A 19,014-nucleotide genomic window follows, 5' to 3' on the forward strand; every position below is an offset into this window, starting at 1 on the left:
TAAAACACATACAGAATTTTTAAAAAGACCTCTCACAGCATCTGCAGAATTACTTCAAGGCATAAGCCTATAATTGCCCTATTTTAAATGAACTACCTATTTATAATAGTTCCTAAAAGAAAGAAATACTGCTAAACACATCTGTTGGACCTGTAAAAGGGTTTTATATTATATATTATAATATATATATATAAATATATACCAATCTAGATAGCATATTGAAAAGCAGAGACTTTACTTTCCCAACAAAGGTCCGTCTAGTCAAGGCTGTGGTTTTTCCAGTGGTCATATATGGATGTGAAAGTTGGACTGTGAAGAAAGCTGAGTGCCGAAGAATTGATGCTTTTGAACTGTGGTGTTGGAGAAGACTCTGAGAGTCCCTTGGACTGCAAGGAGATCCAACCAGTTCATTCTAAAGGAGAACAGTCCTGGGTGTTCTTTGTAAGGAATTCTGCTGAAGCTGAAACTCCAGTACTTTGGCCACCTCATGCGAAGAGTTGACTCATTAGAAAAGACCCTGATGCTGGGAGGGATTGGGGGCAGGAGGAGAAGGGGATGACAGAGGATGAGATGGCTGGATGGCATCACTGACTCGATGGACGTGAGTCTGAGTGAACTCCGGGGGTTGGTGATGGACAGGGAGACCTGGCATGCTGCTATTCATGGGGTCGCAAAGAGTCAGACACGACTGAGCGACTAAACTGAACTGACTGATATATATTTATATAAATATATAAATTTATATATTAAATGTGTTTATATATTTTTCTTACAATAAGCTTAACCCTTTGAGAGGGTATAATCATCTCAGTTCTCATAGACTAACTACAATTAGGACTCCATTGGTCTCATTCTAGCACCAGTATTTTGTAAAGGTCACATTGTAATAACTTAGCCATTTTTCCCTAAAAGTAAATTTAAGCACTATTTCAAACAATTAATTATCTGCTTATAAGTTAACTGTTTTCTGAAAATCGGCTTGAATGCTTAATTCTTAATTAATATACTTCTCCCATCAGGTGTACTTTGCTACTATCTCTACTATTGCTCAACATTTAACATTCAAGGAATGCATTTTAATTTTCATTTTAGGTGAACATTAGATGGAATATAAGAAAAAAAGTCATAAATGGTTTTAAAAGTGATTTAGAGTTATCTCCTGTTTTGGATTACTGGAGTAATCAAGAGTTGATTATAGTAAATTATAGCTGTGGTATACTAAATGATACTTCTCTGAAAGTACAGTCAGAAAGTAGTTGTGTACTTAGAATATCTACTTCTATATTTTTTTACTCACACTTAATTTGTAATTTTGTCATAGCAGTTGCCAATTTTTAAGTAAAAATTGCAGTTGCCAATTTTAAGTAAAAATTAAAAAAGAAATACACTTTACCCACTAACTTAGTACACCCTACCAACTAGCTTGTTAACTCTTCTTCCTTCCAAGTTAAGAATTCCATCTTGTATACTTAAATGAATGTAAGAAAAGAAAACAACTCTTTTGGTTACCAGCAAAAAAACCCAATTCTGATGATTACTTAAGGATGTCAAAATGTCTAATCCAAGGCAGAGTAGAATGTTCTAGACTCAGGAGTGCAGCAATCAGAAAAACTGAGGTTATTCAATATAATTCTCTCTATATATTTTCTCATTATGAATTAAGTATCATTGGAGAAGAAATCCATAAGCATTTATGCTTTCTTTTATATTTGAGGCAATCATCTTTGTTTGGCACCAGTCCTATTTTCCCCTGATTGTGGGGCTAACTTAGATATGGTCTTCGGAGAATCAGTGTGAGCTGGAAGCCACCCCAATTTGCATTTCCACATTGGAGCACAATTCTAGTAGTCCAGTTCCCAATGACATGTGACCAGAGCTGCACCATATGTTAAATGATGGCTAGGTATTCCTTTGCAGATATCAATCAGTAGATATGCATTAATATTAAACACTATCTATGCATCCAACACTCCTTTAGTTTTTTACTTTGTTCTTTGAAGGAACTGATATCATGTTTTTGAGGCTATTACTGCCTATTTAGTGGTATATATTGATACACATTGAAATAATGAGAGGAAGGAACCATATAGTATAAAATTATTCTGTCATTCTTTGAATCATTTCTTGAAAATGATGTAGCAAGAGAAAAAAAAGTTTAATTCCCCCATGCCACCCCATGATCTCTTTGTTTGAAAGTTTAGAATATTATCTTAAATAATATACATTAAAGAGTGAAGTGAAGTGAAAGTTGCTCAGTCATGTTTGACATTTTGTGACCCCATGGACTATAGCCTACGAGGCTCCTCTATCCATGGAATTCTCCAGGCAAGAATACGGAGTGCATTGCCATTTCCTTCTCCAGGAGATCTTCCCAACCCAGGGATCAAACCCAGACTTCCCTCATTACAGGCTGATTCTCTACTGTCTAAGCCACCAAAGAGTAACAGACTTAAATACAAACTATTTTAAAATAAATGATATTAAGATACATATATATCCAAACTTTGTATATGACCCATGCAGAAAAAGATGAGAAAGAAGAGATGAATAAGTGCAAAATAAAAAATTAATGAAACTGAATCAAGAAGAGTGTATTTAATTTATAAAATCAAAATCCAGTGTTTCTGAAGACTGATAAAGTAAGCAAGCTTGACAGGAAGGAGGAAAATGATATTTATGAAAGAGATTTTCAATGATAAGTCAAGCCTAATTGTAAATTTAGATCTATAAATGTAATGGATAATTTTCTGTTGATAAACAAAAATGAATAGGAAGAATATCTGAATATAGGATAAAATAATTTTAAAACATGGCCAAATATCTGTCCCTGAAATGATCTATCTCAATTGAGGTTTCAAGGAACAGATAATTACCATGTTATGTCAATTATTCTGGAACATTAAAAAATGAAAAAGTTTCATAATGCATTCTCTTAAATATAACCTAACTCAAATAGAACAACCAAATATTGATAATAAAAAGGAAAAAATAAGAAAACTCTAGGCCAAGATCATTAAAAGAGAGGTATAAAAATTCTGTTTGAAGTATTTTCAAATTGAATCAAAGACTACAATAAAAATTTTAGAACTATATTATAACCATATGTTAACAAGTAGGGATTATCTTAGGAATGCAAAGATAGTTATTCATAAGTATATAGTACATTAAGGTGAAAAACGTATAATTACTTTTGCAAATACAGATAAATTGTTTTATAACATTTAATACTCATTTCACATTTTAAAAGCATAATACAAACAAAATTATAGTGTAAGAAAAAAAGAAGAAAAGTTCTCACCCAGATACCTATTAAAAACCTAAATCAAACATAATAGTATTTAACAGTTATGCATTAACAGCTAATCTATTCAAGAAAAAAGAAAATCAGGCTGCTGCTTTTACTGCTGCTATGTGGTATTCTACAAAAGATCTCTGCATTGCAATAAGACAAGATAAATAAGGGACTTGATTTTTTATACAGCAAGCACTTATAGATTTACTTATATAGGTCTTGCATATTTCTTGTCATAAACTATAAGGTTTTTGTTGCTATGGTAAATGGAATATTTTAAAATACAATTTTACTGGGCATTGCTAGTGTATAAGAAAGTAACTGATAATTGTATGTTGGCTAACTAATTGACTTATTAGTTCTAAATATTTTCAGTTAATCTTCTATGGATTGCTAGGTAGACAGTCATAATTAGCAGAGAGAAAATAACAGCTTATTACAGCTCAGTCATTAGGAGAGTCATTTTCCACATATTAAAAAGAAATATTATTTTTAAAGTTTAGTAAGACAATTAACTTAGACTTTAGGAAGAGCCTGTGTACCATATGGTTTGCCTAGAGTAGAATAAGATTCTCTCTCTAAAGAACTCTTAAAAAGAAATAGATTAATACTTCTTTGGAATGAATCAAATAAACTGATACAAGAATGGAAATGGATGACTTTTTGGAACTATAAACTCTTTTATAATTATGTCTATCTTACAGACACAATTTAACTTCAGTTCCTGGACTCGCACAGCTCATTCTGATGCTCTATTTTACAAATCCTGCAATTGGAGTGCACTGGGAGTTGGTGACTCTCAAAGAACATTAAAAGATCTCATTCTAATTAAATTCAAAAACAAACTGAAGAACCAAGCACAATGCCCTTGTATTAATTTTAGGGAAGCTGTCCTTTCCAGAAACTAATATCTTTGTTTCAACTTCAACAGCACGTGAGAATCCACATTAGTAATCAGGAAATTACAACATCAAAGTAAAAATATGAAAAATCTTAAGAAATCTTTCAGCCAGGGTACGATAAGTTCCTACCCCCACATAAGCTTCATTCTTGTAATAATGACCTTTAAAATAAAAGCAACCAAATTCAGTATCCCTCTTCTTTGGAAAATAATTATTAAACTCTGACAGGATCTAGTACACAAGCTTTCCTTTAACTGGAGGTCATGTGAAATGACTTCATGTAAGTAAAATATTTTCAGATTTGTTTATACCATTGTTTAGACAACAAGATTCTTTGATAAACTTTCAAAAGTTATGTTTCTAGGCTATGAAGTTCTCGCTTTGTCAGGAAAAGTATTCTGCTACAGATCATGTTCTAAATGTGGTTTTAATTTGTTTAGTTTTGAGAAGATTATTGTGGAGACATTTCAAGAGTCTTCTACCATGAATTTGTTGATGGATTGTGTGTATGCGTGAGAGAGAGAAAGACAGAGAGACAGAGATGCAGAGTGAAAAAGACAGATACAAAAATGAAAAGAGACAAACGACAAAAAATAATTAAGCTAGGGGTCCCCAACCCTCAAGCCAAGAACTGCTGCTGGTCCCTGACCTGTTAGAAAGCAGGCCACACAGCAGGCGGTGAGCAGTGGGTTAACAAGCAAAGCTTCATCTACATTTGCAGCCACTCCCCGTCACTCACATTACTGCCTGAAGATCAGCAGTGGCATTAGATTATTAGACTATTAGATTGTCATAAAAGCACAGATTCTACTATGAATTGCGCATGTGAGGGATCTAGGTTGCACACTCCATCCCCTACACCTAAGTCCGAAGAAAAATTGTCCTCCATGAAACCAGTCCCTGGTGCCAAAGAGGTTGGAGACCACTAACTTAGAGGACCCCAAGCAGAGCTATTAATATCTACTTTTTTTTTTAATTTTCTTTTTTTCATTTTTATTTTTTTTAATTTTATTTTATTTTTAAACTTTACATAATTGTATTAGTTTTGCCAAATATCAAAATGAATCCACCACAGGTATACATGTGTTCCCCATCCTGAACCCTCCTCCCTCCTCCCTCCTCCCTCCCCATACCATCCCTCTGGGTCGTCCCAGTGCACTAGCCCCAAGCATCCAGTATCGTGCATCGAACCTGGACTGGCATCTCGTTTCATACATGATATTTTACATGTTTCAATGCCATTCTCCCAAATCTTCCCACCCTCTCCCTCTCCCATAGAGTCCATAAGACTGTTCTATACATCAGTGTCTCTTTTGCTGTCTCATACACAGGGTTAAATTTTCTTAGGAATCTATAGCTTCAGTCTTCTATCCAGCAGAACAGGAACTTTACCATTGGCTTAATTAGGACATTGATATTAAAAAATAATGATTGTGGTAGTAGAATGCTAATTTTTAATACTACTTTTCCCTATTCCTGATGACTGAAACTTGGCATGACTTGAAAGGATAAAGAAAAATCCAACAATGCTTTAATCTGTCCTCTTAGTGCTGTTCTGTGTATAAAGCCATGCAGGGTACCATCGTACATCAAAATTTCTAGAAGAATCTCCTGGACGTTATCAAGCAAATTCTATTCCCAGCCCCAAATAGAAATAATATGCTTTGAAAGATTGGGTGAATTATTAATATAAGCCCCTTGGAATTTCATGAAATCTGTCCATATGACATAATATCAAAATAGAAAAAAAACTAAATAGATGTGTTAACCTTAATAGAAAATAACTTTATCTTTGATATTACTACTTGAAATTTTCAATGTTGAGAATTCTTGCTGCCACTGAGGAACTTTTATTTAAAAAATATTCTAATGCCATCAAATCATTACTATCTGGTTCACAGTTCAGTTCAGTTCATTTCAGTTCAGTGACTCAGTCGTGTCCAACTCTTTAGGACCCCGTGGACTGCAGCACACCAGGCCTCCCTGTCCATCACCAACTCCAGGAGTTTACTCAAACTCATGTCCCGCTTCACAGTCCACCATAAATTTAAAGTTATTTCTAGTGATTAGATAACCAAGAACATAAAGTGTGTAAAAATAACCATGGCTCAAAGTCTAATTTATAAGCATTTTTGTGCTACATGTATCTGCCTGACTTGGGGATAGTGAAAAATCACAACTTTAACAGAAGCCGCTGACTAGTTATGTGACTCGCTTTAGTAAGTGACTTATTCTTTCTGGACCTGTTCCATCATATGCTAAGTGAGACCAAAAATATTACTAGTTCTTCTTGCCATAAGATTATTATGAGTATTACATAAAGAATGTGTGTGAAAATACCTTGAAAATTGTAAAGCATTGCACAAATCATGGCTGTTACCTTATGACTGCTGATATATATGTAGATCTATATGTCTGTAGCAAAATCTCTACAACATAACTTTTAACCACATGTATAATCAAATTAGTTTAAAATTTAAGAAAAAAAACTTATAGAAATCCATTTAGACCCAAAGACTTTATATGTGTGAATGTATGTGTGTGTGTGTGATCAGCCAAATACTTTAAGAGAAAGCAAACCAGTTAAAAAGTGACCCAGAGGGATGGTATGGGGAGGGAGGAGGGAGAAGGGTTCAGGATGGGGAACACATGTATACCTGTGGCAGATTCATTTTGATATATGGCAAAACCAATACAATATTGTAAAGTTAAATAAAATAAAATTAAAAGAAAAAGAAATAGAACAAGAACAAGTCAGTTAAAAAAAAAAAAGTGACCACTTTATGGGCCTATTGAATCTTCTTCCATAAGGGGGACTGGGAAACCCAAGAGAATAAGATGAGGCATGATGAGAATCAGTCACAACAGGGGAGAGCAGGCTTATATTTCTGACATAAAAATTACAGAATATAATTGCTTAGGTAGACCTTTGATAATTATGTAAGCCAAATCTACTATAGTGCCCTAGAACCTTACCCTAGTGAGCATTCAATAAACGTCAGTGGAATGAATGAATTTTCTGCATGAGCAAATGAACATCCTGGAGGTGACTTACCAAGGTACATAATAGAAGCAGAACCCAAATTGAGCCCAGGACAGGAGAATTCCAACCCAGAATTATTTACATGCAGCCTTCTGTTGATACAGATCACATTACCTTTGGTTGCAGAAAGATACAGCCTTAATGACTAGACACCTGAGCCTATTTTCTTTTCACTAAATTAGGTTTCAAATTGAATGCTAAGAGGGTCCAGACTCTAGTACGAACATCCCTGTTAATGACCATGAAAAATTGACTTGTATATAGATAAAGCTTAGAGCATTTCAGGTAAATGAAAGATTCAGTGTGACAATAAGATTAGACTCCCAGGAAAACTAGATTCTCAGAAGCTGGAAAGGGGCAATCTTGAGTCTAAGCTGCAGAATCTGCCCTTGAGAAGAAGACCTTAAATAAATGTCTACATCTCTAGAGAATAACGGATGTGTATTGTGTTTGACAGTAAATGCCCTAGTTCTGGACTTTGTTTTTAGTATATGTGAATAACAATATATAAACAAGAAATACACATTTATTTTAGGAAATAAACAAGTATACACATTTATTTTAGGAAATGATATATATATATCATTACATTAAGTGCATTGCTACTAAACGTTTTGTCCCACAACTGATAGTATTAGTCATGCTCATCCAAGGGGAAATAGTGCAAAAACTGTTTCATGTTCAGCCAATAAGCATAAGTACATAAGACTGCCAGCATTATCTTACCACAGTCCAGTGTACTTTGCAACCCATGGGGTTATGCCTTTGGAGCTTCATTTAATGTCATTTATTTACTGCCTGACAACCTGTTTTGACCCTTAAAAGTGTGCAAATAATAACCTTGGTTTGGCCACAAAGACTAAAAAATAGTATTTTTTTGGAAAATAGTAAATTCCTAGAACTGGTTAATAATATATCATGAAAACTTATAAAGTACAGTAGTGCAATACTTAGAAATTTGTAGACTTACACTGTATTTGAAAAGATACACTGACAGTGAGTTAAGCATGAAATGTAAGAAGTTAGAAGACAGCATAATTAATACGAAGAAAGAAAATAACTTATATTAAGATAAGATATTAAATGAAATAGAAAGCATAGAACGATAGAGAGATAAAGCCAAAAGTTGGTTCAAGCCTCTGGAAAGCTTGATGAAGAAAGCGAGTACTAAAATTGAATAATATTTAGAATGAGAAGACTTTACTATGGATTTAACAAGGATGAAGAGCTTGTAAGATAGTATTATGAACAGTGGAATATATTACCTAGAAAAGTTGAAGACATAAGTATCATACAAATAGCAATTCCATATTGTACAAACTCTAGAAAAACTCTCATACATCCCTTATTCAGGCATATTCAGAACTGAGCCCTCCTGGATCTGTGGCAAAGCACCGTCTCTACCTGCTCACAGCTACTTTGAACTAGAGTTGCTGTGCCACAGAAAGGGAATTAAGCAAAATTACTCTGGGACAGTAGTGCCCTATGCTTGTCATGGACAAGTGCTGACTTGGTTTCCCAAGAGCTTGGAAACACCAGGAGGAGAGAGGGCTGCGATGCCCTGGACGGAGGAACTCTCGTGAGTTGAAAGGTGAAATATTCTCCTCTTCTATTTAAGAATGAACAGTCATCCAAAAGTTTTTCCAAACTTCTACCAGAAACAGGATCTTCTCTTCCAGTAGTGCACGCTCAGTTGCTCAGTCATGTCCTACTCTTTGCCACCCCGTGGACTGTAGCCCACCAGGCTCCTCTGTCCTTGGATTTCCCAGGCAAGAATACTAGAGTGGGTTGCCATTTCCTGCTCCAGGAGATCTTCCTGACCCAGGGACTGAAGCCACATCTCTTGCATCGCCTGCATTTGCAGGTGGATTCTTTACTTTTGTGCCACCGGGAAAACTTTTTTCTCCACAGTATGGGAATTAAGCCCCATAATTATTAAGATCTTGATCATAGAAAGCTTCTTCTTTAAGGCCTTAGCAGATAATTACTGCCATTTATAGACTTTATTTTCTTGGATTTTTAGCAGGCAGATATTTATTTACTTTCTAATCTAGAAGTGACCGAGGGCTAAATATAAGTTGCAGTTTATCTGTTTTGTCCTTTTACTTAAAGTGTTGCTATTGTTAACACTCATTTATCTTTGTACTTTGTGTTTAATAAACAGTTCTATTTGGAGTTAGATGACAAATGCAGTTCCTCAGCTAGACAGAGAATAACCATGTAGCATGTAAAGTTCTGACAAATATAGCCATAAAGTTTAAAAATGACTTTTAATATAAGGAATTTTTTCAAAAGTAGCATAAGGAAAATTATTTTCATAGTTACAAATCTTGTAGCATCACTGGCCAATAAATGCAGTTTGATACATTCTGTTTGTGGATTTTTATAACTTTGTTTGTTAATCTGGAAGATCTCCTGGACAACAGATGTTTTCAGGCAAAGGCTAAATGGGATCTTGATGGAATATCAAGACAGATCAAATATAAGCATCAAATGAGTGATTTAATTAATGGTCTTGAAAGTTATTTATATCTCTGAGAATCTCTAGCTACATTACAATGAGAATAGTAGAGAATTAATTCAAGGACCTGGTGGCCTAATTCTATGAATTTAGAAGAGTTGTTCATATATTTTTTTTCAGCTACCCTGTTAGAACACCATAAAGTTATTGAACAGTAACACTATACAAAAATAGAATTGAGTTTAATGTGTTCCCAGCACCAGCCTATCATGAACAGTCTTAAAGGCACAAGTAAATTGTTCTCAGGTTGTGGACAAGACAAACCACTTAAGACCCTGAGTGACTAGGGCATTCAGTTAGTTGCGGTTCCTGTTAGTGAGGAGTTAGCTGCAGGTCACCAGGAACCAAGCCTCCAGTCCTGCCTGATTTCTCAGGTGTGCTGTCTTTTGTACTGTTCTCTGTTTTTGATGCTCCCTCATGGACAGACTGTGTAAAATCTACCTCACAATCATTATGTATCTTGTACATCTTTACAAAATAAACTGTGGTATTTTTTTCAGAAAAGTATATTCTCCCTCAAAAGAAAATTTTCATCGTTCTGTGTCTTAAGTTGCATTAATTCAGTGTTACTACTGGGGAATCACTGAGTTTCAGAACAGTGCATTTGATTTGGGATAAAAGATTTCAAACTTTAAAAAACAATTAATTTATTTTTCCTTTTACCCACAGGTCTACCCACGGATAGCGCCGGCATTTTGGCACTACCTGCGGGTAGAAGTGAGTAGCGGGTACTTGAATTCTCCCACCCTTGCTCCTTGCACTCTGCTGGTGTGGTCTGACCTAATGTGCCCATTTGTTTAAGATGCAGTTGCCATTCTGTGTACACGTGGTCTCACGTCACCACCATTCCTTAGAGTTGGGTCAGAAATCCAAATTGCCAAAAATACAAATACAGTTTATGTAAAATAATCATCATTCTCAATAAATTTCCAAATCAAGACCATATCATATGCATCATAATTGATAAATAAATAAATGCCAAATTATGGAAAACCATGCTTGTACCACTTTTTAATCAGTATTTTTGATAGAGCATAATTCCTCAGCTTAATTTTGCAGTGTCTACAGGTAAAAGTAGAATAACTGCTTCATTCCCTTTCTCTTCTTTTCTTTGTCCCCAGGAGCATGAGCAACTCACCTATTCCTCCACAAGGTCCAAGGCCCCCAGTGTCATCATCACAGGTCTCAAGCCAGCCACCAGGTACATTTTTCATATCCGAGTGAGGACTGCAGCAGGATACAGTGGCTACAGTCAGAAGTTTGAGTTTGAAACAGGAGATGAAAGTAAGTTTCATACAAAAGTGTAAAGTAAGTTGTTAATTTAAGTGTGGTTTCAGTCTGTCCTGGTAGCTGAAAATCTGATGTCCCAAATTTTGAATAGTCTTATTGAGCAGAACTCTATTCATGTAAATACTCATAGTCATTTCAGTTAATGTGTCGGGGCTATCGTTAAATATTTCTATGAAATGCCTTGCTCTATCACAACTGTAATGTAGCCCAAATATGTCTCTTTATGCAGAATTCATCATTCAGACCATAACATAGTGAGTCTCAATGGATGGTGTTTGCCTAACGGTTCGCCAATCTCGGCATCATAACATGATACTAATGAATACTTGGAAGAGAGTAAAACCATGAGCAAATGATTTTAGCAGTTAGTTCAAAATTCTGCAGCTTTGGCTTGTTCAATTCAGTTCAGTTTAGTCACTCAGTCATGTCCGACTCTTTGAGACCCCATGGACCATAGATGCCAGGCCTCTCTGTCCATCACCAATTCCCTTATATTAGATCAATAAAAACAGTGGTCAAGAGACAAACTCCACCGAAATGCACTTAAATTCAAATGTAGGTGCATTGGCTTGATTAGAAACTCAATTTCATAGCCTCAAATTTAATATATAGTATGCTTGGGGCTGGTGCACTGGGATGACCCAGAGGAATGGTATGGGGAGAGAGGTGGAAGGGGGGTTCAGGATAGGGAACATGTGTACACGTGTACACATTCTATAGAATTTTTATAATTCTTATATAAGAATTTTTATATTAAATTTGCTATTATTGAATTCTTATACAAATATAGGTATTTTAACAATGATAGAAACATGTTTTTACTGTAATTAAATAATTAAATATTTTTCCATTGAAGTACATAGCAAAAACCATGTATATCATCCTTATAAAGATAGCAATGTGATGGATTTCTAAAATAATAAAAAAAAAAATCAATGGTGGAGCTGGGTTTAGAATGAACATGACATTTAATGCTATGTTACATGACTTTGGAACACCTTACTCTCCTTATCTTTCATTTTGCTTTTTAATATATTGAGGCTATGAAATTACCACAGCTTTCTTATCTATTCGTCTGCTGATGGAAACCTAGGTTGCTTCCATGTCCATTATAAACAGTTCTGTGATGAACATTGGGGTACATATGCTTATGTCCTCCTCTAGGAGTTTTATAGTTTCTGGCCTTACCCTTAGATCTTTAATCCATTTTGAGTTTATTTTTGTGTATGGTGTTAGAAAGTCTTCTAGTTTCATTCTTTTACAAGTGGTTGACCAGTTTTGCCAGCACCACTTGTTAAAGAAATTGTCTTTTCTCCATTGTATATTCTTGCCTCCTTTGTCAAAGATAAGGTTTCCATAGGTGTGTGGATTTATCTCTGGGCTTTCTATTTTGTTCCATCTATCTATATTTCTGTCTTTGTGCCAGTACCATACTGTCTTGATGACTGTGGCTTTGTAATAGAGCCTGAAGTCAGGTAGGTTGATTCCTCCAGTTCCATTCTTCTTTCTCAAGATCGCTTTGGCTATTCGAGGTTTTTTGTATTTCCATACAAATTGTGAAATCATTTGTTCTAGCTCTGTGAAAAATACCGTTGGTAGCTTGATAGGGATTGCATTGAATCTATAGATTGCTTTGGGTAGTATACTCATTTTCACTATATTGATTCTTCCGATCCATGAACAGGATATATTTCTCCATCTATTAGCGTCCTCTTTGATTTCTTTCACCAGTGTTTTATAGTTTTCTATATATAGGTCTTTAGTTTCTTTAGGTAGATATATTCCTAAGTATTTTATTCTTTTCATTGCAATGGTGAATGGAATTGTTTCCTTAATTTGTCTATTTTCTCATTATTAGTGTATAGGAATGCAAGGGATTTCTGTGTGTTGACTTTATATCCTGCAACTTTACTATATTCATTGATTAGCTCTAGTAATTTTCTGGTGGAGTCCTTAGGGTTTTCTATGTAGAGCATAATGTCATCTGCAAACAGTGAGGGTTTTACTTCTTCTTTTCCGATTTGGATTCCTTTTATTTCTTTTTCTGCTCTGATTTCTGTGGCCAAAACTTCCAAAACTATGTTGAATAGTAGTGGTGAAAGTGGGCACCCTTGTCTTGTTCCTGACTTTAGGGGAAATACTTTCAATTTTCACCATTGAGGATAATGTTTGCGGTGGGTTTGTCATATATAGCTTTTATTATGTTAGGTATGTTCCTTCTATTCCTGCTTTCTGGAGAGTTTTTATCATAAATGGATGTTGAATTTTGTCAAAGGCTTTCTCTGCATCTATTGAGATAATCATATGGCTTTTATTTTTCAATTTGTTAATGTGGTGTATTACATTGATTGATTTGCGGATATTGAAGAATACTTGCATCCCTGGGATAAAGCCCACTTGGTCATGGTGTATGATCTTTTTAATGTGTTGTTGGATTCTGATTGCTAGAATTTTGTTAAGGATTTTTGCATCTATGTTCATCAGTGATATTGGCCTGTAGTTTTCTTTTTTTGAGGCATCTTTGTCAGGTTTTGGTATTAGGGTGATGATGGCCTCATAGAATGAGTTTGGAAGTTTACCTTCCTCTGCAATTTTCTGGAAGAGTTTGAGTAGGATAGGTGTCAGCTGTTCTCTAAATTTTTGGTAGAATTCAGCTGTAAAGCCATCTGGACTTGGGCTTTTATTTGCTGGAAGATTTCTGATTACAGTTTCAATTTCCGTGCTTGTGATGGGTCTGTTAAGATTTTCTGTTTCTTCCTGGTTCAGTTTTGGAAAGTTGTACTTTTCTTAGAATTTGTCCATTTCTTCCATGTTGTCCATTTTATTGGCATATAATTGCTGATAGTAGTCTCTTATGATCCTTTGTATTTCTGTGTTGTCTGTTGTGATCTCTCCATTTTCATTTCTAATTTTATCGATTTGATGTTTCTCCTTTTGTTTCTTGATGAGTCTGGCTAATGGTTTGTCAATGTTATTTATCCTCTCAAAGAACCAGCTTTTGGCTTTGTTGATCTTTGCTATGGTCTCTTTTGTTTCTTTTGCATTTATTTCTGCCCTAATTTTAAAGATTTATTTCCTTCTACTAATCCTGGGGTTCTTCATTTCTTCCTTTTCTAGTTGCTTTAGGTGTAGAGTTAGGTTATTGATTTGACTTCTTTCTTGTTTCTTGAGGTAAGCCTGTATTGCCATGAACCTTCCCCTTAGCACTGCTTTTACAGTGTCCCACAGGGTTTGGGTTGTTATGTTTTCATTTTGATTTGTTTCTACGCATATTTTGATTTCTTTTTCGATTTTGTCTGTGATTTGTTGGTTATTCAGCAGCGTGTTGTTCAACCTTCATATGTTGAAATTTTAATAGTTTTTCTCCTGTAATGGAGATCTAATCTTACTGCATTGTGGTAGAAAGATGCTTGGAATCATTTCAATTTTTTTGAATTTACCAAGGGTAGATTTATGGCCCAGGATGTGATCTATCCTGGAGAAGGTTCCATGTGCATTTGAGAAAAAGGTGAAATTCATTGTTTTGGGGTGAAATGTCCTATAAATATCAATTAGGTATAACTGGTCTATTTTATCATTTAAAGTTTGTGTTTCCTTGTTAATTTTCTGTTTAGTTTATCTATCCATAGGTGTAAGTGGGGTATTAATGTCTCCCACTATTATTGTGTTAGTATTAATTTCCCCTTTCATACTTGTTAGCATTTGTCTTACATATTGTGGTGCTTCTATGTTGGGTGCATATATATTTATAATTGTTATATCTTCTTCTTGGATTGATCCTTTGATCATTATGTAGTGTCCTTCTTAGTCTTTTTTCACAGTCTTTGTTTTAAAGTCTATTTTATCTGATATGAGTATTGCTACTCCTGCTTTCTTTCGGTCTCTATTTGTGTGAAATATCTTTTTCCAGCCCTTCACTTTCAGTCTGTATGTGTCCTTTGCTTTGAAGTGTGTCTCTTGTAGACAACGTATATAAGGGTATCGTTTTTGTATCCATTCAGCCAGTCTTTGTCTTTTGGTTAGGACATTCAACCCATTTACATTTAAGGTAATTATTGATAAGTATGATCCCATTGCCATTTACTTTATTGTTTTGGGTTCGAGTTTATACACCCTTTACGTGTTTCCTGTCTAGAGAAGATCCTTTAGCATTTGTTGGAGAGCTGGTTTGGTGGTGCTGAATTCTCTCAGCTGTTGCTTGTCTGTAAAGCTTTTGATTTCTCCTTCATATTTGAATGAGATCCTTGCTGGGTACAGTAATCTGGGCTGTAGGCTATTTTCGTTCATCACTGTAATATGTCTTGCCATTCCCTCCTGGCCTGAAGAGTTTCTATTGAGAGATCAGCTGTTATCCTTATGGGAATTCCCTTGTGTGTTATCTGTTGTTTTTTCCTCGCTGCTTTTAATATTTGTTCTTTGTGTTTGATCTTTGTTAATTTGATTAATATGTGTCTTAGGGTGTTTCGCCTTGGGTTTATCCTGTTTACTTGCTGGGTTTCTTGGACTTGGATGATTATTTCCTTCCCCATTTTAGGGAAACTTTCAACTATTATCTCCTCAAGTTATTTTCTCATGGTCTTTCTTTTTGTCTTCTACTTCTGGGACTCCTATGATTTGAATGTTGGGGTATTTAACATTGTCCCAGAGGTCTCTGAGATTGTCCTCATTTCTTTTAATTCGTTTTTCTTTTATGCTCTCTGATTCATTTATTTCTACCATTCTATCTTCTACCGCACTAATCCTATCTTCTGCCTCCGTTATTCCACTCTTGGTTCCCTCCAGAGTGTTTTTTATATCATTTATTGCATTATTCATTATATATTGACTCTTTTTTAATTCTTCTAGGTCCTTGTTAAACCTTTCTTGCATCTTCTCAATCCTTGTCTCCAGGCTATTTATCTGTGGTTCCATTTTGTTTTCAAGATTTTGGATCATTTTCACTATCATTATTCAGAATTCTTTATCAGGTAGATTCCCTATCTCTTCCTCTTTTGTTTGGTTTGGTGGGCATTTATCCTGTTCCTTTATCTGCTGGGTATTCCTCTGTCTCTTCATCTTATTTATATTGCTGTGTTTGGGGTGGCCTTTCTGTATTCTGGAAGTTTGTGGAGTTCTCTTTATTGTGGAGTCTCCTCACTCTGGGTAGGGTTCTACGGGTGGCTTGTCAAGGTTTCCTGGTTAGGAAGCTTGTGTCAGTGTTCTGGTGGGTGGAGCTGTATTTCTTCTCTCTGGAGTGCAATGAAGTGACCAGTAATGAGTTATGAGATGTCAGTGGGTTTGGAGTGACTTTGGGTAGCATGTATATTGAAGCTCAGAGCTATGTTCCTGTGTTGCTGGAGAATTTGCGTGGTATGTCTTGCTCTGGAACTTGTTGGCCCTTGGATGGTGCTTGGTTTCAGTGTAGGTATGGAGGCGTTTGATGATCTCCTGTCAATTAATGTTCCCTGGAGTCAGGAGTTCTCTGGTGTTCTCAGGATTTGGACTTAAGCCTCCTGCTTCTGGCTTTCAGTCTTATTTTTACAGTTGCCTCAAGACTTCTCCATCTATATAGCACCAATGATAAAAACATCTAGTTCAATGTTGAAAAGTTTCTCCACAGTGAGGGACACCCAGAGAGGTAGAGTTACATGGAGAAGAGAAGAGGGAGGAGGGAGATAGAGACGACCAGGATGAGATGAGGTGGAATCAAAAGAGGAGAGAGCAAGCTAGCCAGTAATCACTTCTCTTTGTGCCCTCCACAGACTGGATCCCTCAGAGATATTCACAGAGTTACACAGAGAAGAGAAGTGGGAGGAAGGAGACAGAGGTGGCCAGGAGGATAAAGGGGGGAATCAAAAGGAGAGAGACAGATCTAGTCAGTAATCAGTTCCCTAAGCGTTCTCCACAGTCTGGAACACACAAAGAGATTCACAGAGTTGGGCAGAGAAGAGAAGGGGGAGGGAGGAGATAGAGGCAACCTGGTGGAGAAAAATGAGAGTCCAAAGGGGGAGATAGCAATCAGGCCAGTGATCTCGCTCCCAAGTAAAAATGGGTAATGAGGATTGGGTTCTTAAAGGTGCAAAATTGATAACAAATACCAAAAAGCAAAGATTAAAAATCTAGAGTAGAGGTTGGATTTTCAAAAATACAAAATTAAAGAAAAAACAAAGAAAAGTCACAAGGATTATAAAGTATATATATATGAAGTTTGCTTTAAAAAATAGGGCCTCTCTCTCTTTTTTTTTTTTTTGCAAAGTAATAGTAGGTTATAAAAATGAAAATTAAAGGAGTAATAGAGGACTTATAAATTAAAAAATTGAAGAATGATAGTAAAAATATATCTAGGATGTTCTCTCGTGTTGTTGTGAGCAGTGTGGAGTCAGTTCATTTTCCGATAGTTCCTTGGTCCAGCTTATATTTCTCTAGAGCTATAGGCCCCTTCCTATGTAGTCAGTACTAACTACGGTGTTTTAATCCATTGCACCTGTCACTTCCAAGGAGGTTCCCTCTGTTTTAGTTTCTGTTTGCTGGTCTCTTCAGTGTCTAATTTCCACCCTGACACAGGGGGCGGTGGTGGACACTTTTTTAGGCTCACTTGTTCAATCATGCTGTGGGGAGGGAGGGACACTGCAAATGAATGACACTGGCATGTGCTCACAGTGTCTCGGCCACACTGGGTGTGTGCTTTCCCCGTCTACACTGCTGAGGCTCTAGGTTGCTCTGCCTGGAACTGTCTGAGGCTGGCCCTGGGTTGTATGCACTTCCCAGGTCTAAGCCACTCAGGTTCAGGCACTCTGGTAGTCCCCAGAGGTGCAGACTCAGTTGGGCCTGCGTTTTGTGCCCTTCCCAGGTCTGAGCAGCTCAGGTGACCAGGTGTTTAGCGAGCACAGTCTCTGCGACTTATCGCCTCCCCTGTCGCTGCCGCTTGGTTTTCTGGGTGTACAACCGGCGCACCTTCTCAGGCAGATGTTGACCGTCCAGAATCCCAAGAAATCTTGGTTAGCAACAAAGCCTGTGTGCAGTTTGGTAGATAAGGCCTCTCTGGGGGCGCAATTGCGCCCTTCCGGCTCTAGCTGCCCTCGCCTGCCTATCACCAGGCAGGGGGATGGGCCAGGCTAGCTCTGCTCAGTCCTTTGTTCTGTGAGCAGGCCTGATGGTGTCTTAGGTTAGGGCTTTTTGTGTAGCTTTAGTCAGTCCTTTGTTCTGTGAGCGGGCCTGGCGGTGTCTTGCTACTGCTGCTGCTGCTAAGTTGTTCCAGTCGTGTCCAACTCTGTGCGACCCCGTAGATGGCAGCCCACCAGGCTCCACCATCCCTGGGATTCTCCAGGCAAGAACTCTGGAGTGGGTTGCCATTTCCTTCTACAATGCATGAAAGTGAAAAGTGAAAGTGAAGTCGCTCAGTCGTGTCCAACTCTTCACAACCCCATGGACTGCAGCCTACCAGGCTCCTCCATCCATGGGATTTTCCAGGCAAGATACTGGAGTGGGGTGCCATTGTGGTGTCTTAGGTTAAGGCTTTTCGTGTGGTAGCTATCCCACAGTCTGGTTTGCTATCCCAAATTAGTTCCCTCAGATTGCCCTCAGGGCATTCAGGCCTGGTCCGTACTCTAAACAATGCAGCCCGCGCCTCCCTGCCCCACCCCCGCTTGCTAATGACGGATGCAGGCGTCTGCACTGCTTCTCCGCTGGGGGTGTTACCGTTGGGCACATAATCTGTGGGTTTTCATTATTTACTTATTTTTCCTCCTGGTTATGTTGCCCTCTGTGGTTCCAAGGCTCGCCACAGACTCAGCAGTGAGAGTGTTTCTGGTGTTTGGAAACTTCTCTCTTTTTTTAAGACTCCCTTCCCAGGATGGAGCTCCATCCCTACCTCTTTTGTCTCTCCTTTTTTCTTTTATATTTTTTCTTACCTCCTTTCAAAGACAATGGGCTGCTTTTCTGGGTGCCTGATGTCCTCTGCTGGCATTCAGAAGTTTTTTTGTGGAAT

The 19,014-nt window shown here is 37.0% G+C and overlaps 1 protein-coding gene across 4 annotated transcripts in view; it reads left to right on the forward strand.

Moving 5' to 3' along the window:
- Positions 1-19,014, forward strand: part of EPHA6 (EPH receptor A6) — a 1,027,581-nt gene that overhangs the window by 663,857 nt on the left and 344,710 nt on the right. For 2 of the 4 annotated variants that reach the window (XM_070786786.1, XM_070786808.1), the window contains exons 7-8: positions 10,428-10,475; positions 10,880-11,042. In XM_070786786.1, coding sequence (XP_070642887.1) covers positions 10,428-10,475; positions 10,880-11,042 — 211 coding nt within the window. The remainder of the gene's footprint in view (positions 1-10,427; positions 10,476-10,879; positions 11,043-19,014) is intronic. The other 2 variants (XM_070786797.1, XM_070786819.1) reach the window with 1 other exon arrangement.

This window comes from Bos indicus, chromosome 1, assembly GCF_029378745.1.
Source record: "Bos indicus isolate NIAB-ARS_2022 breed Sahiwal x Tharparkar chromosome 1, NIAB-ARS_B.indTharparkar_mat_pri_1.0, whole genome shotgun sequence".
NCBI classification, from domain to species: Eukaryota; Metazoa; Chordata; class Mammalia; order Artiodactyla; family Bovidae; genus Bos; species Bos indicus.